Consider the following 24,468-nt stretch of genomic DNA (forward strand, 5'->3'; position numbering starts at 1 on the left):
CTGCTTATCACACTGTATTACCCTGCATTAATGAGTATTCCTACTGTGCAAAATTCTATCAAAAATGATGGTGTGAATGTCATTTTTAATTGGAAGTTTATACAGTCAAATTTATAGTACACAACAAAAAATATGTACGTAATTCTGTTCCAAGCCTTTTTTAGGTTATTGATCTTTTTGGTTTAGGTACACATTTTTTCAGTCTGACCTTAAATTTAGCTTGAGATTTGGACAAATAATACTGAGTTTGTATTAATACCATTATTGAGGGAAGAGGGGAAACCAAGGCACAGGACAATTACAATGCCTTTTATTACTTAGAGGAACAAATTTAGATAGAGTCTATTTTCAGGAATCCCTTTTAAACATGAAAAGCTACTGACCAATTTTGTATGTTCCCTAGGAGCCAGAATATCTGATTTCTATTTTGTTGCGGAATGCCTTGGCATTTATGTGCTCATTAAGGAGACAAAGGTTAAAATGAGTCCAAAGCATAAAGAGCTGATTTCCCTATTTGGTTCTTACATGGGAGAAATAATACCTCCTGCTCACCCACCTCAGAGTTGTCTTCTTTTAATCACAAGGCACAGTGAACTATTTATTGATTTAGCAAAACATTCTTTTGCAACACGTAATATTGCATTAAATTATGTGGCAATGGGAAAAATTAAGTGAAAGCTGCAGAACTTAAAAAAGGAAGCAAACAGTCACACCCGAAACATCATATTTGTCCACAGCCATTGTGCCTAGGTAATTCAGGGCATATGGTATGTAAATGATGTTTGGAGATCCTTGCCAAATCTACACACGGCGGGATAAATTAAGGACAGGTTTCCCTGGGTGTAAGTCCCAGGATTGTGACCGGCACACTCTCAGCTCGGATGTGCTTATTCTGTTCTTGTGTTTCAGCAAGAGCTTCTTCACACAGCATTCAGTGGCCAAATCTGGTCCTCAGCCTGCTTCTGGAGCATTCTCTTTAATTCCTGAGAATTGATTTTTGTAATTAAATTTCAAATACAGTACCAGTTTCTCTTGCCCCTCCACTTGAAAAGTAAGATCTGAATAACGCATCAGTATATGTTTGGATATTACCCACTTAAATGGGTATCTTTGACAATGGAAATTGAGTGCCTCTTAGCCACTGAAGAAAGATATTACTAGATAGTGACTTTTCTCTAGGTCAAGATTAAGAAGATATTTTCTAGAATAGGAAGTGTGAGTTATTTTGAATAATTAATAATTTTAGTCCAAAGTTAGTCCGGTCATAATTTATTATTCCACTGTAAAACTCGAATTACTAGTATCAGTTATTATTTGAATTACTATTTTGAAGTATCTGCTCTCACTTCTAGAAAGGTAAAGTCACTATCTCCTTCCATTGAAAACTTGTTTAGAAGAGCTCAAAGGTTATACTATTTCCTTTTCTTCTGAAAGGACTTTCTTTTCCAAGCTGGTATTGTGGCCCATAGTTTTTAATACTTTAAAGTCCATTTTGTTTATCTTGGAACTGTGTAATTGGAGATCTTGTTTAGAAATGTTGGTAGATCCTTTTCTCCTATGATAATGCATCAAAAGGTACCTAAATAGTAATTTAACCTTGAAGAGTTAATTATGAATATAAGACTTAAACTTGTTATTAATGAAAATTATTTTGCGGTATTTTGAAGTATATAGAGTATGGTTTAGGGTGTTTTGTTGGTTTTACTGTTATGAATGATGCTTTTACCAAATAAAGTTTGTTTTTTTTTGTTTTTTTTTTTTAAGGATAACATTATGGTTCTACTTAAACTAGCAGTTTAGGTTCTGTTCCTACTATTTCCGTTCCAGTCATAAAGCACAAATAACATGCTAGTTACTGTATGGAAAATGAAATTAGGTCCCATTCCTGTCCATTGCTCTGTAAGTTGGACAAAATCAGGGGAAAAACATACCCCTGAGATGAACATAAATCAATACTACTTGACACAGATTTAGCCTAAAAGTCATGCAAGTGGTGGTGGCAGTGGACTTGCTCATATAATTATTACGTAGCCCACAGTTTGTGAACTCAGGGCGAAGTTGTGAGCTGGTTATTCTGTGACCATCCCTTGGTTCCTTGAAACTACTTTGCACAGCTGTGCTTCCAACTCAGCAACAGAGCAAAAACAATATTCGCTGGAAAATAAAGCTCAGTCGGCCTTCCAACTTTGCTGGGAACTTGCAGCCTTGAAAACAACAAAGAGGATAATCACAGTTGAGATTACAGAGCCCAGATTAAATGTATTACACAGTAGGGGTGGCCTGGCCCAAATTTGTCTACACGGTGCAAGCGCCGTGAATGCCAACATGTTAAGCATTGTAGTCACTTACCAGGATTTTTGGTTTTAAATGGAATGGAACCACATTTAAAATGAAGCACCTGTACTTCATTCAAAAAAAAAAGTTAAGGTATATGGAGATGTGGAGGTGAGCTGAGAGATTGTTTTATTTTTGCGTATTGGGGGGAGGGGGAGGACCCTAGACAATAAAGATGAACCATCTCCAGTATTAAGACAGTCTATTTTCATGCAGTGTATGATTCAAAATGACTTAGCAGTTTTAAAAAAATTTTTTAGAAAGAAAAGAATATATAGAGAGAAATGAAATTTGCATCTCTACAGACAACTCTGCATAGCAAATCTAAGAATCTGGCTATTTCCTTACAAACATCTGAAAATTGAATTTTAAAGGAAACCCAGACAGATCTTTAACTATTGCATTGCTACCAGGTGTCTATGATGGTATCAATAAGTTAAGAAACTTTTTATAAGATGGTACAAACGACAAGAATGATAACTTATGTTAGTATATGTGTTCAGACTAAATTTCTTCTTAGTTAAGAATATGGAAACTGTATTAATTGTTTGTATATATAAAGTTTACCTATGGTAAACTTTAGGTACACCTGATGCCTTACTTCTATCTCATAAAAAATGATAGGCTTATTCAGATCTCAAGTATATTTCAAACCAGTCTTTACAAAATGCTACTGCCTTTCTCATAGAATTCTAGTCAACAAAATTTCAGTCATCAAAAATGTGAATCATAGAGGTAACTGGAGACAGAGAGTATAATTTCTATCATTTGTCAAAGAGGGTCTATCACTCCCCAATGGTTAAGGAACACCGAGTTCAGGCAGAAGTTGTGGGAAGTGACTGATGATCATATATCGACTCTACCCCAGTTGGTACTGAGTCAGCGTAAAGGCTTAAGTATCAAAAAAAAAAAAAAATCAGCAAATATTTATTGCACATCTACTAAGTGCCAGTATCCCCGGAAGGTGCCCAGCAGTGGACCAGAGTTCCTCCCATTGGGAGGATTTACAAGGCTGGGAGTAGTTGTTGAAACAGGAGTTCATTTAAAAAAAAAAATTTTTTTTTAGCCTAGTTGACACACATTGTTACATTAGTTTCAGGTGTACAACACAGGGATTCAACATCTTTTTATGTTGTGCTGTGCTCACCACAAGTATAGCTACCATCTGTCACCATACAAGGCTGCTACACTATCACTGAGTATATTCCCTAAGCAAAAGTTCACTTTACACTGTTTCCTAGGGTCCCAACACCATTGTGATCCACTTGTGGACTAATACACACATGGACTGTGACTCTTCAGAGTCCAACAAGGGATGTAATTCCACAGCCCATGATAACGATATAATGTATAATAGACAGATAGAACCAACCACAAGATTTGCCATAACTGTCGGTGAGTTTCTTTTCATTGGCATATTTTTGTTAGCAGTGAGACAAAGTGACCTCTTTTTTTTTTTTCTTGAAAGTTTTTTTTGTTTGTTTCTGTAGTGCCTAAAGTCAAGTTACATGGAACGTGTTGGAAAAGACAAAAGAAAACAAGTTAAATATGTGGAAATGACATGAAAGCACCTGCTTCTTTGTTTTGTTTTCCTCCACGTCATCAGGAAATAGTGTCTAGCCGTAGGAGAATCTGTCGTCCCTTTAAGAAAATATTTATAAAATTGAATTTTTAGAGCAGAATATAGATTCAATAAGTAGGGTGGACTTACCAAGAAAAATTAAAGAATACATAAAACAAACAGGAGTCTGCATCGCACATACTAAGTAGCACAACAGTATCACCTCTCAAAAGTGACAATGCTTGCATGTATCCATTTTTATATCTTTGGCATATTGTTGGCACTATTAATTATTCCATTGAGAAAATAGCCGCTCTATACAGAAGAAAGGAAGATAAATTAGATCCTCCAAGCCCCCTTCTGTGAAGTGTATGTGTAAATGAATATGCTCTCTGCCAACCCAGCAAATAAAATGTGGTCCATCCCTAATCTGCAGCCACTTATGAACCAGGTAAGGGAAAGGCCAGGCTCATGAAATAAAAAATAACCATTAGAAAATTTAAAAACTCAGGAGAACAATTTATCATAACTCTGTATTATGTCTGTGTTTTATCAATATAAAGTGGGTGTAGCTCTATTTGAAAATGTTCATCTAATCGTGTGCTCATTTTTTCCATTTTATGAAGGCTTGACTTATTCTGAAATTGAACTTAGGGGCTGACCATAATGTGTTTTTCTGACAATTTTGGACTTGATGATTTCTGTCGTTGGGGAATGGAAGGAAATAAATCTCTTTTTGTTCCCCATTCACTCAATGAATAAAATGGGATTAAGCTCTTGTTACGTGCATATTACGTGGTCAGAGGGTGGGGCAGAGAAAGTTAAATCTTGATCTCTACTCTTTATAAATTTATAGTATTTGGGAGCAATAAAGTAGGTGCATGATTTATTTAGCAGCAATTTATGGCATTAAACTTTGCTGGAGAATCCAGAGGATCTAGAATGATCCTTATCTGGAAGTGACTGCAGAGCTTGATGTCATTTCTCTTGCTGAGAGTTGCAGATCCGGCATATTAAGACAGAGGCCACAGATATGAAAGTGAGCTTCTGTCTAGCAGCTTCTGTGCATCTTTCCCCGACAGTTGAGCTTTGGCTTGTTTAACTGCAGAAACAATTTTTGGTTGTTTTCGTATTTTCAGAGATTGATTGTCCAGAGATACCTCATTATAATAAAACCATAAATCTCAGAATTTCAAACTTGGGGGGAAAAAAAAAGCCCTGTCATGATCACAATTTAACAGTTATTTATTTGAAACATATTTATTTATAAAGAAACTGAGATTTAGATAAAGCCAGAACTCGCTCAGGCTTAGAGAGCTGGATAGAAATTAAGCCAGAACTCAACTCAGCATCATGGTTTCTGGCCTCCACATTAAACTGCTTTCTCTAATGAGTACAAGGGAACAGGTGATGGGGATGGAGGTCTCCTCCCTCCCGTACTTGGTTGGAGAATCAGAAACTAGCTCTTTTGAAAGTCAGTAAAAAAAAAAGATGATTTAATTTCTTTTTTACTTTTCCATGTTTAACAATTACTTATGAAATACAGTCACTAGTCTAATACTTGTACTAATAGTGACTCAATACAGAAATGCTTAACTCTGAAAAAGCCTTATGCACACAATAATTTTATTTTAATTTATTTTTTAAAGCTTTATTTATTTGAGGGAGGACACGTGCACATCTTCACACGCACGAGTAGAGGGAGGGGCAGAGGGAGAGCAGCAGACTCCCCACTGAGCAGCAGAGCCCAGTGCAGGGCTGGATCCCAGGACCCTGAGGTCATGACCTGAGCCAAAACCAAGAGCCGGCCTCCCAACCAACTGAACCACCCAGGTGCCCCCACAATAATTTTATTTTAAGTGTACCTATTTTTATTACAAGAAGTATGAGAAAATGATCAAAGATCAACACTGCTTTAGCAAGTTGGGAGGACACAGCCCACGTGCAAAATGGGTATGGTTTGAAGAACTCATGTTTATTGTGTTTTCTGTACCTACCCCTTGCACACAACGCATTTCTCATACGATGACACTAAGTAGGTAGGTGCTCAAGCCACATGCAGAACGTGGCTTGCAGGCTCTGAACAGATGTTAGAGAGCATGTCACATTCTGCAGTAAAGGAAAGCTCTAACTCGAGATAAGGATGGGAGAGTTGACCTGTTTGGAATTTTGACTCATTAAGCAGGATTTAAATTGTTTTAGGTTCAGAACGCATTTGATGATCGTGTTCAAAAAAGACAAAACGCTGACAGACATTTTGGGACGCAAATAGAGGCAACGTTCATTCCTCTGGTTTGTAGGCACCGTGATTTGGCAAGTTAGCACTGTTAACAATAATTCTAGTTATGATTATAAAGACATCCTTTTAAATCAGTTTTTACTCAACCGTGAATGAGTGGAAATAAGACCATTACGGCCATATGACTTTGGGGAAGTCCTCGTCTATTCCTGATTCTGTTGGCCTATATTAGAAGCCAAAATTTGTCAATATCCAACTTTTGCCAAACAATTCTAATTTTAATGCTGCTGGTATCAAGTAGAGCTTATGAATTTATTTCCATTTTATTTAGTAGAAGCCCAAAATTGTGTTTAGTTGGATCTTATCCCTTTTAAAACTTCTTTGAAAATGTCTTTTGGCTAGCTCATGAGATTTGCTACAAGCTCTTCTCTTTTAATGGATGAGGATACAAAACTTGTCTCATTTGTCTCTTCATGGTCATCTCTGTGTTTACGTGTGGGGTGGATGTCTAAGTGCTTACGATTAACAGAACGAAGAGGTCATTTATTCTTTAAAACTAAGTAGCTAAAATTCAAGGTCATTTTGAGTTAAAGAACACAACATTTAGGTCAGGAAATGGACTTAAGCTTTAGGCTATGGATTGACCTTGAAGAAACTTAAATCTGCTCCTCCTTTCTCCTTGAAATACCCTTAATTTTTGCCTAAAGTGGCTGGTTTCCAGTTACACAAAACGATATTTTGGGCAGAACCTTCATAAAACAGGCATTTCAAATAGGCATTTCAGTAATGGATATGCATAGGATGCTAATTCTTGCATGGTTATTCACTTCCATTTTAAAACTTATTTTTTTTCTTCATTCTCTTTACCTACTCTTTTTTTTATTTCGAGTGTTTATCAGGGGTAGCCATTAAAGTATTTGAAAATTGTTTGTTCTCTGCCCAGCAATTCGTTGTTCTACTTGTTGGACGATGTCAAACAATTAAATGTAATCAACAGTTAGGACCTCAGGAAATTGTTAGAATTTCCACCCCAAAGAGGGTTGACAGACCCTAGACAATTATTCTATTTAGAATGAAAATGGTTTTCATTGTGATATCACATTTCCCTCTGATCATTGAGCAATGCACTGGGAAGCTCAGTATTTATTCACAAATTTTCAAAAATTGTGTACATCCTGTGCCCAGATTCCAATCTGTTTCATCAGTCCATTTTGTCAAAAGTTTCTCAAATGGAATCCTTCATCCAGACAAACAAACATACCCAGGATTTCCCCCTTTAACTTTTTGGGAATTCATTTTTACACGTGCATCAATTTGACGGAAAAAACAGTTGCGTCTTATTTCATCTGATTCAGGTGATTGTGGTAAGCCTGCTAGGTCCCTTCATCTGGGAAGTGCAGCAATCTGAGTCAACTTCCTCCGTCTCTGTTTTTATATTGTCCAGGGCGATGCTTCCTCATTGCACCAAAATAGAAATGGTTTGTTTTTGTATCAAACTTGGAGACTGGCTATGGATTACAGTGGGTTAGGGTAAAGGAAAAAAAATTTTTTTTTTTCAAAGAACATTCCAGTTATCCCAGGGGAAAGAGATTGATGTCTTGGAGAAAAATAAGGAGCATAATGAAATTTTTTTCCCTTCACTAAAACATCTCCTTTAGTCGTCAGAAGTATCACTTGTCCTGTCTTTTTTTCTAATTTAATATTTCAGAGATTTGGTAGAATGGATTTATGACTATTGCAATTATGGGTCTTTGCATGAAATTGAGGAAGGAAGAGGTGAGCTTCAGTTGAGAGTCAAGCATGCAGTTTCCATTGTAATTAAACACAAAGATCTATATGCTAGGCTTGTAACTTGTGCTATTTCACTTCACCATATCACACATGCCATTACATACATCTTCCCCAGTCTGCAGGCTAATACCATCTTCTACTCTTCGGCTTTGCTGATTTTCATAGATGTGATGTCCATGTGGGTAATGACATACTCATTGTATTCTTTACCACAGAAACAGGAAAATATGTGGAGAAATGGGAAAACAAGTCTAAGCAGATCCAACTGGATACAAGATTTGGTTTTGCATTTATTTTGCATGCTACTGTATGTCACCAGAACAAAATGTTATGTCTGCGTGAGCTTTTATGACACCATATAAAGCAAAATAAGAAAATCTCCCTCTTTCTTCTGAAGGGAAATACTGCCACAGAAAGGTAGAAAGTCTGGTTAAAAAAATAAGTAAATAAATAACCCGCTTTGCTTACCTTCGTAATCAATGTGAATTACATTATAATCAATAGACTACAAGCTATCTGACCAGCCAGGGAGAAAATAAATATTTGATCATGTGATAAACCATTTGGATGTCTGCATATGAACCCAAGCCATATTAAGTATCCAATTCAAGATAACAATACAAAGTCACTGATAAAGTCACAAATAGAAATTAGATTTCACACTCTCAGCTGATAATTTGATACTTTTCTGTGATAAAAGTATCATCCAAACTAAACTTGTCTATGTTTGAACTGTACAAATACTTAAAACTGTTGTACCTGATAATATCTAAATGGTGCCATGAGAATAAGTTTATGGCGCTGAGAAGATAGAGCTGGTTTGTGCTTCATCTCTGTTCTTCATGTCATATGGATTTACTTCAGATAAATATTTTTATATTCATCTGACAAGTATATTTATCTGAGAGAAGTATTTCCCCCAGATGAATGTGTATTTTGGAAATAGTTTAAGGTAATTAGGATTCCAGTTGAGGAAATTTTTTTTTTTTTTTTTAAGTAAAAAGCTTACTTGCTTACTAAGAAAACATAGTTATTTTACCTTCGAACAACCCCAATACAGAGAAGTATATAGGCATGTGCATACAGGAAGTTTGTTGGTATTTACTACAAGATTGCAAGGCTGTGTCAAGTCACGGATATCAGGAAAAATTCTTTTCAACTCCATATGTGTGGCTGTGTGTCCGCATCCTCCTTTGGATAATTAAGTCTTCTATGAAAGTTGTACTCATACCTACTAAGGATTTTTGTCATTGCAGTTTAAGGTGGATCTTAAACATCAACCTTCCTTAGGTATAAGCTATCATCATTTATGAAAATGTATTAAAATGAACAATCCTTGTATATGCATTTGCTAACTAAACGCCACCATGAATTTACTTTATGAATTAAATTTCTTGTTTATAGCGACTCCTACTGGAGAGCAGAAAAATCCAATTGCTTAACATCTGGGTAAATTAAACTCAGTAATACCTCCTTTTTCAGTGAATAAGAGTAGCTTAGATAACCTCCATTCCCTGACTTGGCAAATGTTGCCGTTCATTTATGTTTAAATATGAGAACAGATTTCGATACTAACGCATCAATAGAAATATATCTTCAAGTATTTAACGGTACATACGTGCTTCTCATGTCAGGAGCGGTGAGGACTCCAAAAAGCTGTGTAATTTGATATCGTTGCTTAACAGTGAAGAGTTTAGCATGGCTCTGTATTTTTAAATCTTTTTTTCCACTTTAGTAGACTTGTGTTACCTAAGTCTGTTTTGGTTGGAGATCATTTTGCCACCGTTTTTGCTAAGGCACTCTTGCCTGGAGGAAGTAGCAGGGAAGGGACGAGGAAAAACACTCTCATTTCTAACATGTCGCTGATGTGCTGAGCTAGGTGTCCTCTCGCTTAGGCCTCAGAAGAAGTGCTTGTGTGAAAATGAGGGCACTAAAACTCAGACCTGAGATGTGATTTGGCTACCCTCACACTGCCATCAAGGAGCCAGGTTGTTATTCTCAGACACCTATGTCTGACCCTCACATTTAAGCCCTTGGGATTTTATGTTGTCGGTCCACATCCTGATCCCACTTTCTTGGTAGCTTTGTGGTCCATGAAATTTCATCGAAGGTCCTTTGCACCTTAACTCTCTATCTTTAAAGTAGGAATGACAATACCTGGCACAGAGTACTGATTATGAAGATTTAGTGTAGGCAATTGTGTGTTCTTTAAATTGTATATCACTATGCATGGATTAGCTAACTGTTTTATTATCAAAATTTTTGACGGGATAGATATTTACTTAAGGTGGTAATTTCATTTATAGGTGTGCTTGTTCCCTTTATGTCATATAATCCTATAGATGATTTTCCTTGGGGTATGATGTTTAGCTAAATTCAGCTATGCTGGGCATAAAGGAACAACAACATTATAGAAGTAAGCAAGAGTTGTATGAAAAAACCATAGGTGTTCAGTGACTTCAATAGAAACCTGGAGCTGTTTCGGTACCACCAAGTTATATGGGGGGGGGGGAAGATGACTCGCCCCCTTCATGTGACCATCATTCATTCCTCCATTCATTCAGCTCATTTACTGGCACTTGCCTTGTTCTGGACGATGTACAGGGTAGTGATGTTGCGTGTGCATGTGTGGTGTGTTTATTATTTATTTGGACTTTTCAGTAATTGCATAATACAGTCATTATTCAGAAAAAAAAAGGAGTAGAACTTACTTTAATGAGATCTGGGATTGGGAGGGAATAGTTTAGTTCCTTACTGTGTGATAATTTTGTTTTCTGTTTAATATTTGTATGATTGTCCCTACTTCACATTAGTCATTGGTCATATTTTCCCATTTTATTCAAGGGCACAGGTCCCATCCCCTCGGCCGTGTGGTCAGGTGTCTGAGATTAGGAAGAGTGTTGGTACGTGTCTCTGGATCCTCTGCAAGTTCCCCAGTGGGGCTCAAAACAAAGTCGAAAATCGCTGTTGAATAGTTGTGAGATGATTGAATGAATACAAAAATCCAAGGCTCTTCGCTCAGGTTGTGTAGAATTTGATTATCGACTTGTTCTTTAATGTGGCCATTCACTCTTTCATTCATGCATTCATTCATTGAGGTTTGTGGGTTTTTTTTTTTTTTTTTGTAAATGTCCACCTTGTAGGTGATACATGCATTGGGGATATCAGGTCAGAGAGCCCCCAGATTTCTCATGACAGCTGTAGGTATGTGTCCCCAGTTTTCCCTCACCTCAAATGTACCTGTCAAGGACTTTTTGGAAAATGACAAAAGAACTTCGAATTACAGAAGAAGTTAAGAATGATGCGGACATACTTCAGCAGTCTGTCCTTCTACGCGATGGTCTTACTGATTTTGTAAGATTTTTAAGATTTGTCTTTCCTGAGAGCGGCTGAGAGTACACCTGACCACGCTGCCCACCCCTTCGTGTCTCCCTGGGGTGTTCAGCTGACCACCACGGACAGAGCGGTGGCTTCCTGTGTTGTGTGGCTAACTTCCATTCCCTATCATTTTGGTGCTAACAAGGGACTCTTTGCCTATTAGGTAACTTGCCCAATTATTCACTGGTGAAACAAACAGACCAGGTTGGGGGCCCTTGAAAATTGGCTGCTGTAATTAAGACTTCTTTTAAAATTATTATGAAACACATGGATTCATGCATATAGCTTCGGTTGTTCTTCTACTTCTGTGCTATCTCCCCACGCATCACACTAAAAATTTATCATGGGTGATATTTCTGTCACAAAGGAAACTTCAAAGTCTGAATTCGCAGAAATGTCTCAGTTGACAAGCCACTGACTTGAGTTCCGTGATTGAAATGTACTCCAAGGTCAGCAAACCCAAACCTGAACCCCGGTGGATGATGATACGTTCCGTGTCTCAGTGGTTATAATGCGTAGATCACCTTTCAGAGGAGGGTATCTTTATTAATCATTGCGAATTTGTACTTTTGGAATTTCAGGCTCTTTTTCATTAGTTAATGAAGCCCAGGAGCTTATACGTTCTAGTACCGTTTTAATTTTTTTGAGTCCCATGTGCTGATTTGTCAGAGTTTAGAAATCTCTTTCACCTTATCAGATTAAAAATATTTATTCACGCACGCGTTAACAATACATTTAAAAGCAATGAGAGCGTCAATATTTAAAATAATAATTGTAGCTCATTAATGAGAATTGTATCTATACTTACATGATTAAAAGAAAGGCACTTGTATGTCTGCAAAATATATAAGATAAGGCACTTAATTGTAGATGAAGCAGAATGGTTCTTTATCAAAATGGTTCGAAAATCTTCCTAGAGGTCCATCTAGGATGATAAAGTTAGACAGGCTCTCCAAACAGCCTTCTGGATAAGGGGTTTCCTTAAGAAACAACAAAGGAGCAACCGCAATAAAACCCTCAACTTCTCTCTCTTTAGATTGCAGCCTCTCTCTTTTTTCTTTAAGTCCTGGTTTTTACATATTTCCCTTTAGTAGGTGAGGACCCTGGCCTTATGTATGAAACACTGAGGGTGGTTTAAAGGTTACAAATGTGATCCTGTCAGATTGACAACTAACTGTTCTAATGAGGAAAAAATCCTCAAAGCATGAAATTTGAATGAAATGTGTGATTATAATTCAAGTACTGTTTACACAAACCTCTGGGGACCCTCGGAATAAATGCAGAGCAAGTGAGTTAGACAAACCTCTGGGCCTTCACTATATGTGTGTATGTGCGGGGTGTGTGTGTGTGTGTGTGTGTGTGTGTGTGTTTATTTTAGAGTGTGGGAGAAACTTTCCACCATGAAGCCAAGCCTTTCCTCTTTCAGAAGGGACAGCGCGGGCCCTCCTTGTTTATGAATACTGTATGTGTTTTTGTTACCATGTTGAATTGTAAGGAAATAGGTGCTTTGAATTATTAAAGTTGATTCTTGAGAATAGATGTATGCTCGGGTGGCATTTGCTTCGGCATATGCAAATGATTTAGTTTCATTTGGGATCAATTCCCAGAGGCCCTCCTTTCCTGGGATGCTCTGAATTTGGCAAGCTCAAGTCCGCCCGTCTCCTCTCCCCCCTCCCCCTCCTCCTCCCCTTTCTTTCTTTCCTTTCCTTTTTTTTTTTTTTTTTTGGTTCCTCCCCCCCCCTCTTTTTTTTTTTTTTGTTGGATGATATGCTATTTAAAAAGAAAACAAATAAATATATAGCCTTGCTTGTTAGAAACGTCGTGATTTAGAAAGATGCTATTGTTCAATTGTGATCCCTAAAAAGGTGGAGGAAGATTTTTCCGCCTCCTTCAATCGCTTAAAGTTTAGCCAGAAGCGTACAGACGTGGAACGTTTGTGAAAATATTCATGCAGAAATGGGGCTACTCGGAGGATGCAGAATTCTGAAAAATGGGGTGTCAGAGGTGCCTCTTTTTAGGGACTGAACAGCTGTAAGTCGTTCGGAGGTTCGGATGTATCAGAAAAGTCCGGCTGCGGAGCCCCGCAAACAAATAGCGTTAGGAGGGTGGTGGGTGGGTGGGTGGGTGCTGGGTGAGCCCGAGCCACCCGACAGCAGCGGCTGCAGGCGGAGAAGGCGGCCGTGGGGTGGGGGGGCGAGCCCCGGGATGGGGGTGCAGGCCCCGAGGTCGGGAGTGCGCGGGCCCCGGAATGGGGTGCCCGGGGTCAGAGGGGGGGGGGGCGGGCCCCGGGGTGGGGGGTACAGGCTCCGAGGTCGGGGGTGGGCGGGCCCCGGGATGGGGTGCCCGGGGTCGTGGGGGTGTGCAGGCCCCGGGGTGGGGTGCCCGGGGTCCGGGGGTGCAGGCCCCGGGATGGGGGATGCAGGCCCCGGGATGGGGTGCAGGCCCCGGGGTGGGGGGTGCAGGTCCCGGGGTCGGGGGATGCAGGCCCCGGGATGGGGGGATGCAGGCCCCGGGGTGGGGGGTGCAGGTCCCGGGGTCGGGGGGTGCAGGCCCCGGGATGGGGGGTGCAGGCCCCGGGGTGGGGGGAGTGCAGGCCCCGGGATGGGAGGTGCAGGCCCCGGGATGGGAGGTGCAGGCCCCGGGGTGGGAGGTGCAGGCCCCGTGATGGGGTGCCCGGGGTCGTGGGGGGGTGCAGGCCCCGGGGTGGGGTGCCCGGGGTCCGGGGGGTGCAGGCCCCGGGATGGGGGGTGCAGACCCCGAGGTCGGGGGTGCGCGGGGTCGGGGGTGGGGTGCAGGCCCCGGGGTGGGGTGCCCGGGGTCGGGGCCGCGCCGTGACTCTGTTTCAGCCCCGCGACCCCGCTTTGTAGGTTGTTGACCAAGCAGCCAGAAAACACTGCCCCCTCTCTCCTCCCGAGCGAGGTCGGAGACGCGGTGGGTCGGTTTGGGTTTTTTTTTTTTTTTTTTTTCTTCTTCTTCTTTTTCCTCCCCTCTCTCCCCTTTCCCTCCCCTTTCCCCGAGTCGAGTTCTCAGGCAGCTGCGTACAATGCTGGGAGCTAGCCAGCAGCAGAGACAGATGGCAGAGTTATTAGATGTGCATCATACGATTCCCTTCCTGCCACTCGCTTTTTAATCAAATTAAAACAAAAAAGAAAGAGAGGGAGAGAGAGAGAGAGGGGGAGTCAATTAACTGCATTTGTATTCTGCTCAATAATGGACCCTGTTCCACTTTTACCCTAAGGCAGTTGAGTGGAAATTTTTAGAGAAGAAAAGGGGTGCCTAGGACAAAAAAAAAGGGGGGAGAGAGAGAGAGAAAGAGAGAGAGAGAGAGAGAGGGAAGAAAAGAAAGAGGGAAAGAAGGAAGAAAAGGAGGAAGGAAGGGAAGAAAGAGGGAAGGGAAGGAAAGAAGGGAGGAAGGGAAGGAAGGAAGGAAGGAAAGAGGGAAGGGAAGGAAAGAGGGAAGGAAAGAAGGGAGGAAGGGAAGGAGAGAAGGAAAGAAGGAAGGAAGGAAAGAGGGAAGGAAGGAAGAAAAGGAAGGAAAGGAGAGAAGGAAGGAAGGAAAGGAAGAAAGAAGGAAGGGAAGGAAAGAAGGAAGAAAGAAAAGGAAAGGAAAAGAAAAGAAAAAGAAAGAAAAAAGAAAAGAAAAGCGGAGCGAGAGCAAAGAAGAGCAGGGGGAGTGGAGGCGGCCGAAGCCCGTGGCAGCGGCGTCGTCCTTCCCGGAGAAGTTGAGCGGCGCCGCCGCGCCCCGGCCCGAGCCCCGCCGCCGCCTCCAGGCCGCCCTCCGGGCCCGCCGCGCCCCCGCCGCGCCCCCGCCGCGCCCCCGCCCCCGCCGCCGCCGCCGCCGCCGCCGCCGCCGCCGCCTCCGGGCCGCCCTCCGGGCCCGCCGCGCGCCCGAGCGTCTGACAGCAGCGCCGCGGCCCCCCCCGCCCGCCGGGAATGGTCTCTTCCTGCTTTGCATATTCACCACGCTTGGCCCGGCCAGATGGGAAAATGCAACTGAAGGAATTGTTGTGAAAAAAAGGGACAGCGAGTTTGAAATAAAAGTTGTTAGCGCGGTCCGGAGGAGAGAGCTCGGCGACATGTACTGCGCATACACAATCCCGGGCATGGGCGGCAACTCTTTGATGTACTACTATAATGGGAAAGCGGTAAGCGGGCGCGGGCGGCGGGGCCGGGGCCGGGCGCCCGCGGGCCGAGCATCCCGGGGCCGCGTGCGCGCTCCGGCCGGGCCGGGCCGCCGCCGCCCTGCTGCCCTTCTTCTTTTGCAATTGTCCCCCCACCCCCGCGCACCCCTTACCCCCTCCACCCCCGGAGCAGAAACAGAGGTGGCTTCCAGAGCTTCCAGGGCTGCATCCCAGAGCCAAAGTTTGCAGCCAGGTGAAGTTGCAAGGAAGGTGCAGAGCTGCAGGGGTGGGAGGGGGGGAGGCAGGGGAGACAGGGGGCAAAACGACTTTTGGGGAATTCTTGTGCCTTCCTTGCAAGTGACTGTTTTTTTTTTCTTTCTTTCTTTCTTTTTTTTTTTGCAAAGGAAAAGCAGACATGAGCAGAATTGAGACCCCCCCCCCCCCACTCTCTCCCTCCCAACCCTCCTCTCCAACTTAGGCTGGGAGGAAAAAGAGGGGGTAACTTTCTCCCTGGACTGAGGTTTTGTTTTGTTGTTGTTGCTGGGTTTTTTTTTTGTTTTTTTTTTTTTGTTTTTTTTTTTTTATATCTAGTCTGAGTTGGAAGCTAAAGTGAACTGGAGAGCATCTGAAAGGTTAAAAAATAAAAATTAAAATTAAAAAAAAAGAGCCAAGACAGAGGAGTGAGACGTCTAATGAAGAAGGAGATGATAGAAGTTTGTTATCATTATTTTTTTTAACCAAAAAGGGAAAGTAAAACAACTCCCCCTTCCCACCCCACCCCACCTCCCCCCCAAAAAAATCAGAAAACCAGGGACCCACTCATGCATATAACAATATTGTTGTAACTTATTTGTGTTGTGTGGCTTCTTTGCTGAATTTTCCCCCTTCGACAGAAACGCTTTATTTAAAAAAAAAAAAAATGTGTCTGGTATTTTGTGCATAACCCCAGCAGAAGGTTTATACTTGCCATCTGGAGGTTTATTTTTTTTTTCCCCCCCTTCGGCTGGGTCCTCTGAAGGAAAAGGATTTCAGTATTTTCAGATCGGTATGTGGGGCTCTCTCTGGAAGATTTGTTGGTGGGGGGGTGGAGGGAGAGACATTTATTATTTTAAAATAGAAAAAGAAGATGGGGGGGGCAGTGAAAAGCAGCCGTTTACAAACTGCTTGCTGTGTCTGTACTTTGAACTTCCATTTGGATTGATCTTAATCAGGGTGTGATAGTTGGGCCAAAAGGGACCGATCAGAGCTTTCACGAAGGCCCAATTCAGCTGTAGCAATTGGCGCAAACGAATTAAAACATGTGTATGTGGTGGTGTAGGCAGGAGTCTATATACTTCCCGGTGTATGCATAATGGTTATATCTAGCTGAGCATATACTGGAATGCACACATGTACACCAGGGTTTCGGGGTGCAAGTATGGCTTGGGGAGATTTATGATTTTATTCAAGAAACCACTTTTATGAATGGGCCACTGCTGAAATAGTATCATTTACTTTAATCTCCCCTTTACTTGAAAGTGTGAGTGAATTGTCGAAAGTTTATAAAAAGTATCCAGTTTTTATCTTTTTTTTTTTTTTTAAAGAGAACATAGTGTGTAATTAGAGGAACAGTTAAGTGTGTTAAGGGAAATATAATTTTAAAACAAATGGCTTATGTTGTGAGCTGATCCAGTAAAGTGGCTAAATTTGTAAACATAAATATTAGGATTATGTAACTTCCTTTTTTTAAACAAGTGCCTAATTTGCAATTGGTAGTTATTCACGTATAGTTCTTAAGACTTTTTGCCTATTATCTTTTGGACATTCTCACACATATTTAGCCAGTACCTTTAATTTTTAAAGCACTTGTAATGGAAATTTTGTGAATGATGCTATCAGAGTTAGTAGGAAAAAGTGCCTCAGGAGCAATAAAATAGATTCAGGAACTATATGACCCTTATGCAGTGAAAGAGAATTACAGTGAATATACGTTTCTGTGGTTTTTATCTTTAGGAATTACCAGTGATGTGATTTTTTTAGATGTTGATTGTTAATTTTGTGTGTTAAATGTCTGAACTGACAAATTTTTACTTTAAGTGTTGGACCTTTTAACTCCCCTTTAGCCAGAAGGAATTTTTAAAAATATGTGTTCCATTCCCACAGCTTGCCAGTTGCCTCCACCATAAGAAAATGCTGAATATGACATCATATCACTAATATGCCCTCTCAGTTGCCAAATATTTTGGTTGTTAGATTTTTTTTTTTTTTTTGAGAGGATGGTACTCATAAAATCAAGATCGCTCTGTCACAGGAAATGTATTTATAGGAACTGTTTTAAGGCGTTTATTAAAAACAAATCTGGTGATGTGTATCTCTATTGATTCAAACACTAGAAAGAAGCAAATTGTACATACATTATAGTTAGAAAAAATAGCCATTTGGAACCCTAGCAGAAAGCTTTTGAAACCAGGAATGGTTACCAGTTCTAAATTTTAGCTTTATGAAACAGACAGCAAAGTCCAGTTGTACGCGTTCTTTGGATGGGGCCAATTCTATACCATTTTTTAAAATGCCTTCATGCACACACTGGGGAAGCAGATTTTTGTTTATTCTACAGTGTGTATTGTACTGGCTGTAATTCTGCATTCAGCGGCTTTTGATTTGGTGCCAGACATCTTGTGGAGATTGTGTATGCCATGAGTTAATTGTTCGAAATGCCTATCGAAGAGACTTTACATTTCTTGAGTTTCGTTTGTTGTTTTGGGTTTGGGTATCTGTGCATTTCTGTGTGTCTGTGTGCATATGACCAGTGTGTGTTTTAACTTAAATTGTTGGAGTTAAGTGTGATCAGCTATTTGTTACACAAGCTCTCCTCTGAAGACAACACAAGCACTGAATTCCTTCTTTTTTTTTTTTTTTTTTCCCAGTGACAAGTCAATTACTTGTTTAAATTCAGTTTGAACTCTCTGAACTGAGAGAGGCCAGAGGAAGCAGGTTTTTCCCTGTGAATAAACAAAAGAAGAAAAATGTAAAATCATTCCAAAACACTCTGATTTTAGGTTGTTGGAAGAGCACAATTAAGCATTGCAACGATTATGATTTTTTTTTTTTCTTTTCTGAGCTGGCAACTTGCAGGGTTTGTAAAAATCAGTTTTCCCCTAACTCACTAGCAAGAGAAATATTAGAGTCAGTGGCCTTTTAGGACAAAGAAAAATGTGAATTTTCTGTTATCTGAAGTTATAAAGTGTTTCTATGACCATATCCCACACAAATTGTTTTCTTCTTTTTCTGTGAGCCCCTGGAGCTGGTCTGGAGTGTGTGGACTTTTAGGATGCTAAAAACTACAAATATCCTAACACTAGAACTATCAAAGAATCAATCTTGAATATAAACCAGAATGTATATTTGAAAACCAGCTCCTCCTCAGGTGAGAGTTTAATACCAAAACTTAACCAAATGATTTTTGTGATTTCTTTTCTTTTGTGGGTTAGAGGTTTAAATAACACGTGAACCCCATTTTCAGCTAAATAAAAAATTTGAAAGCATTACTTCTTCACTAAGAGGAAAGAGGCTCTTTGCAGAAAAAAAAAATTAAGTCCGGTTTATTTTAAGTGTTAGGAGTGTAAGCTCCCATCAGATTGTGCCGCTGTGTCTGTCCCTCATTGAGGCTAGGAGCAGTATCAGGCATTACCTGGTCCACACTTGGTATAGTTACTGCTCGAAATGTTGATTTTTATAACTGCTTCCATCTTCTTATTCACTGAATAACAATTTTAATAAGTAATTATTTGGTCGAATTTCCACATACCTAAAAATAAAGCAATTCTACAAAGATAAAATTATGGCAAATGAAATTGAAAACAAAAGTGGCGAAATTTCCTCCTAATGGTAATTTAAGATCACATCATCATCTCTCGCCAGCATGTGCATGTGTTAAACCGTATAGAGAAACCTGTAATTATTGTAATTGCTCTTTTTGCTTTATACTAACAAGCTTCAAACCATGTTTCAAACTAGTTGTTTTGAAATAGTTATTTGTCAAGTCATCAAATCTCAGAAAGTAAATGGTAATGAGCTCTCCATGTTTATATTCTGACTGTTGGTCATATTATGCAGCTTTTCAACTCCCTGAAGTTCAGAGATGAAAATGGATGTTGATTATTTCTGATATCGAGGCCAAAAAGTAAAATAATTTCATGATTCCTGATTCAGATGGAGAAAAATAAAGAGGAACGTTTTAATATCAGGATCACTTCAGTGGGGAATGCATTCTTAGGAAAAAGTTTACCTAGGAATAAGAGACAATCTCAGCAGCCACCTAAATTTTTTTTTTTAAAGTAGAAATTAGGATATGGAGTTGTTTAGCTTTTTTTTCCCCCATGTACCACAGGAAGTGCTAACATAAAAAGCGTAATTTTAAATAACACCAGTATTAATATCTTCCAGTATAATTTACATATGGCCCTTTCTTTGCAAACCTCACAGTTCGTTTCCGTAGACTCCAGCCTCGTGCAGGTAGCCCCTGGGTTTTAAAAGTTTTCAGTAGTGTTTTCAACTATCAACCATGCAAATTGCATTTAGTATTTTAAAAAAGGTTATTTCACATACTGACTATTCTCAGAACCGTGATTATAAATGGAAGTAGCTGGTATAAAAGCATTATTTCTTAAAATTATTGTTTAGCTGCTGTTGCAGAGCAAAAATTTGCTTAGGTCACAAACTAATATAATTTTTCAATTCCCCACTGATTGAAGAAAACAAAAACATATCAAAGAAAAAAACATACAGGAAAAACTTCTTTTAGTAAGCTTACTTTTTGGTATTGTTGACATATAAAGCATTTTAATTTCCCCATTTTAAAATAACAATGAAATTTTTTTTTCTTCTGTGCTTGATTGCTTAGAACAAAATTATGTTGTTTTGTTCTTTACGACTAAGCTGGTAAAAATTCACCAGACGCTTAATCTTGATATTGTGGCTACATCTTGCTCTCCTGCCTCTGATTAAATTTCCAAAATCCCTGCATGAGATTCACAGATGCCAGTTTGAACATTTCTCTGGGGCTAATTTCTTAGAAAGAAAATATGAACTGGTTACATATTTGGTTAGTTTTATTTAATCCCTAATTTCTGGAAGGTCTGAACGTTTTAGATTTAGTGTTGATAATTGATAAGCATCCTTAGAGTGAGAGGCGATGGCATTGTTTCAAGGAGAATTTGGAGGAAGGACATTGAAACACAGAGGGAGGAGGGTTGGGGAGAAAAGTGGCCAGGAAAAAAGATCTAATAGCTAGTGCAGTCTTTAAATACCTTTCCAACTGATCTACAGGAAATTGTGCTGAATAGTTGTTTGTTTCCTGCTCCACTATAAATGTGGTTTGCATTACACTCCCTATTTGTTGTTTTGTTTTGTTTTGTTTTATTAAAATCACGGTACCACTGGGGGCATGAGAATTAGTGATTTCTTCCTTATAACTTAATTTTTTAATGTTTTTTTTAATCACAGTTGGATATTTTAGACTTTGCCATATTTCATTATTATGAATGTTGTATGAGTGTTTCCAAGCCTACCTGAAACTTCTATCACAGTGATGCCACTAAGGGGAAAAAAAATGCTTTGGCGTCATTCCTTTGGAATCACCATGTAGGCCATGCACATGGTCAGCAACCTGCCAGCATGAGGTTAATTTTTTTTTTTAATCTTAACTTTGAATCCAGTGAAAATATACAGATCTTAGACATGATTGTGGCAATTTTAAAAGTTGCTAAAATTCAAGGAAGAAGATACAGGAAAGACATATTTGCTTCACATAGCAAACCCAAATGTGAGTCTTATAATTGAGAATTTCAGAACTGACACAAAACATTACTAGGTTTTTGGGTTTTTTTTACAATTTTTTCCCATTTTTCTCCAGTATTATCAGAGTCACAGAAAAAATCTCATACTTCACAATCAATATAATTTAAAGGTAATTTTAGATTTCAGTCTTCCAAAGTGTGTGTATACTTGATCGGTTTTAAGTTAGCCCTTCATGCTTCAAACATGACTCTAAGGTGACACAGGGTAAAGTGATATGTGGTAACACTATTGATGCTTAAAAAAAAAAAAAGAAAAGAAAAGATTTGGAGCTGTGTGTCCATAAAATATTTAAATATTTAGAATCTATTCAGGAAATCATCATAGTCCTAAAGAAAAAAGCAGTTCTATGTAAACTAGGAAACACAGATGAATAGTGACAAAACTGAGAAAGATACTTCTGTAAAATAATGATATTTTGAAGTACGAAATGATCTGCTAGAAAGTTAATGCATGGGATTTTCGGAAAACTTCCTAGTCAGAGGCTTTTTGACATTTTAGAATCTATAATAAACTGGCACGTTGTATCATCTTAGGCAGATCTATTTTCAGATTGCATTTTATTAAGCAAAATAAAATCATTCTTCTGAAGAATATTTCTTAAAGTTGAGTTTACTGGTTGGGGACTTTAGGAACATGGTTTGAGAGTTGCGCATCACTCCCCTTAAACTTTGGGAGAGTTTCCTGTTTGCAGCGCTAAAGGAACCCTGTCTGGCCTGGGTTCCAGACTGCAGCCTTTATTTATTAACAGATGTATTTCTGCCACAATACCGTGTTCTGATTGGAATTTAAACTTTGACATTTCTGATACTTTTGCCTTTCAATTCTATGTCGTGTCAAGTCTCTACTGGGCTTTCTTCAAATTCTTCCTTCTTAAAGAAATCTGCACATGCTAATCAGGGCACTTTGTTCAAAAGTGACTTAAAAGGGACACTACACCTATAACATTTTATTTGGGAGAATGTACTGTTTTAAAAGGCAGCGACTCCCCCTTCCTCCCCCCCCCCCCGCCCCCGTGGTTGGGATAAAGAGAGAGTTTAAAACACCTCAGAAGTCAAGGGTGGGAGCAATGTGGATGATGGTCTAATTTCAGGCTCCACTGAAAAAATGCAGGCCTTGGCATCCTCCAGGGACCTAGGGCTGTGCTTTCCAGGAGACCAAATTATACTCCTCTGGAGAGAGGGCACGTTGAGGTAATTGGTAGGACAGACTGGGGAGAGCCGAGTTCCAGCTGCTTCCATTGTAGCTGACCTGAAAATGAATAGGGGATGTTAAGAGTGAGGCTAACATTTGACTTGGCTTTTTCACCTCCACAAACCTAAGGGTGAGAATTATAGAGTACCGAATGACTGCCCCAATAATAATCCTGTTCAAGTGGGAATTGCTATGTTGAGGGAAACTCTCACACCATTTTAAAAATAGTTGATGCGTTTACCAACCACAGTCTCATCACTGTAGCCCCAATAAAGTTTATCCACAGTATGGAAACACTCCCAGTTTTCACCGTGAGCCATCTTGTGCGTGTGTCTTGGAGCCTCACCTCTTTGGTTACCATTTTAAAACGCTCATAATGAGAGACATTCGGAAGGCACTGGATTCCCATCTCCAAGAAGAGAAGCAAAAAGTGGAAGTGTCTGCTACACTCCATTTCCCCCAGAATGTATGCTTTTTTTTTTTTTTTTTTTAAGGAGAATAATGCTGTATTACTCAATAGCTTTTCTAACGAATAAAACAAATTAAATGGATGTTACATGCATATTTAAACCCCATCCAGTTAAGTACTGACGTGATTAAAATAATCAAATGTATTACTTAAAAAATTAAAAAGGATAAATTCTGTACCCCATTATTTTATTGACTTTTAAATATAAATTGCAGAAATGTTTACATTCCTAATGGCATTATTAAGCTAAACTGACAAATCAGAGGGAAAAAGTTGATTGCCCAGCACATTATTATTTCTGCACCTGTTATTACAATTCAGAAGTGGAGGCTCAGCACACAGGAGCAGCATGGATGCTGTTTTCTTAGGCTTCCTTTGTGTGATGTGGGGGTTGGGATAAATGTTTAACAGGTGTAGTTTCACTTTGTAGTGCCTTTTTGTGTGTTGATATGATTAAAAGCCTACAATGTTTTTCATGTAGCTTTGAAATTAATATGCAAATAATTGGGGATGGTAGGGCTCTCCTGTACCTGCTGTACCAAGCATCCCTAAGCAGAATGGGGGGTGGGGGGATATGAGCTTTTTAGTAGAAGTTGTTTAGGTACAAATAATGCCAACTTTCATCTCCACCCTTTGAATCTGTAAGGGAAAAAAAAATAAGGGAAGAAGAGGGGCATCAAGCTAATTGAGGTAGACTCGCCTAATTTAGAATTTAGGTAGATCTGGGATGAAAACACTTCAGATTTTTATTTTCTGGTTGTATATTGGCCAGGAGGTCGGTAGACTTTTGAGTACATTTTCTAAACGATAATATAAATTGTGTAACATTGCCAGTATACCACGGTTTGAAATTGGTTGGAAATTGTACTTGTTTCTTTAGTTTATTTCTTGTCTAAATCTTACAATTTCATTTTTCAATCATTTGAACCATGGTCCTCCCTGTTGCTGAGGTAGCAGTGATGGTTTATTAACATAATTCTAGAATTTCTTAGGTGTTCATCATCCACCGTTGATTTCACAGAGAAATCTAATGTTTCTGCAACCAGTAGGATAAATAATGCCCTATTTTTTTTTTTTTTGCTTTTTCGCTATCGTTTAGGTTCTTGAGGAGTGTCATTATGTTTTTTAAAATATGATGACCTTAGATTTGGATTGAGAGGGGGAAAAGTATCTTTATTTAATCCTATCCAGTAGTTAGTTTGAGTTTATAAGTAAGTGGTTAAAATGGCATTCTCTCCTGGAAGTTGGTAGTTAACACTATTCATAGCAGTTTAGATTTTGTCCTGTGTCATAATTTAAATTCCTAGATTTTAATAACACTTAATGTGTAGCATGGATCCCATTTAATCTCCCCCTGGCTTCACAGCAAAATGTTTACATAAATGAACTCTCAATTTTGATATCAACTATTTAACTCTGTCTTTCCGGAGTTAATACTATTTCCATAATTAAACATGTTCCACAGTTAGCTCCATCGGAGTATATCTTAACCGTGATGTTCTTTTCATTCTTTTAAGCCATCTGTTGGCTAGGTCAGCGAAGAAAT

General features: G+C 39.5%; 1 protein-coding gene across 25 annotated transcripts in view; it reads left to right on the top strand.

Annotated features, from left to right (window-relative positions):
- The window catches only part of TCF4 (transcription factor 4), a 360,507-nt gene that overhangs the window by 246,048 nt on the left and 89,991 nt on the right, over positions 1 to 24,468 (top strand). For 2 of the 25 annotated variants that reach the window (XM_077892254.1, XM_077892227.1), the window contains exon 1: positions 15,165 to 15,448. The exons of 20 other annotated variants lie outside the window; for them this stretch is intronic. In XM_077892254.1, the coding sequence (XP_077748380.1) occupies positions 15,380 to 15,448 (69 nt within the window). In that variant the 5' untranslated portion in view covers positions 15,165 to 15,379. Of the gene's footprint in view, positions 1 to 15,164; positions 15,449 to 15,654; positions 15,678 to 24,468 lie in introns of those variants that run through there. 3 more of the 25 variants (XM_077892209.1, XM_077892220.1, XM_077892246.1) reach the window with 2 other exon arrangements.

Source organism: Canis aureus, chromosome 1, assembly GCF_053574225.1.
Source record: "Canis aureus isolate CA01 chromosome 1, VMU_Caureus_v.1.0, whole genome shotgun sequence".
Lineage (NCBI taxonomy): Eukaryota > Metazoa > Chordata > Mammalia > Carnivora > Canidae > Canis > Canis aureus.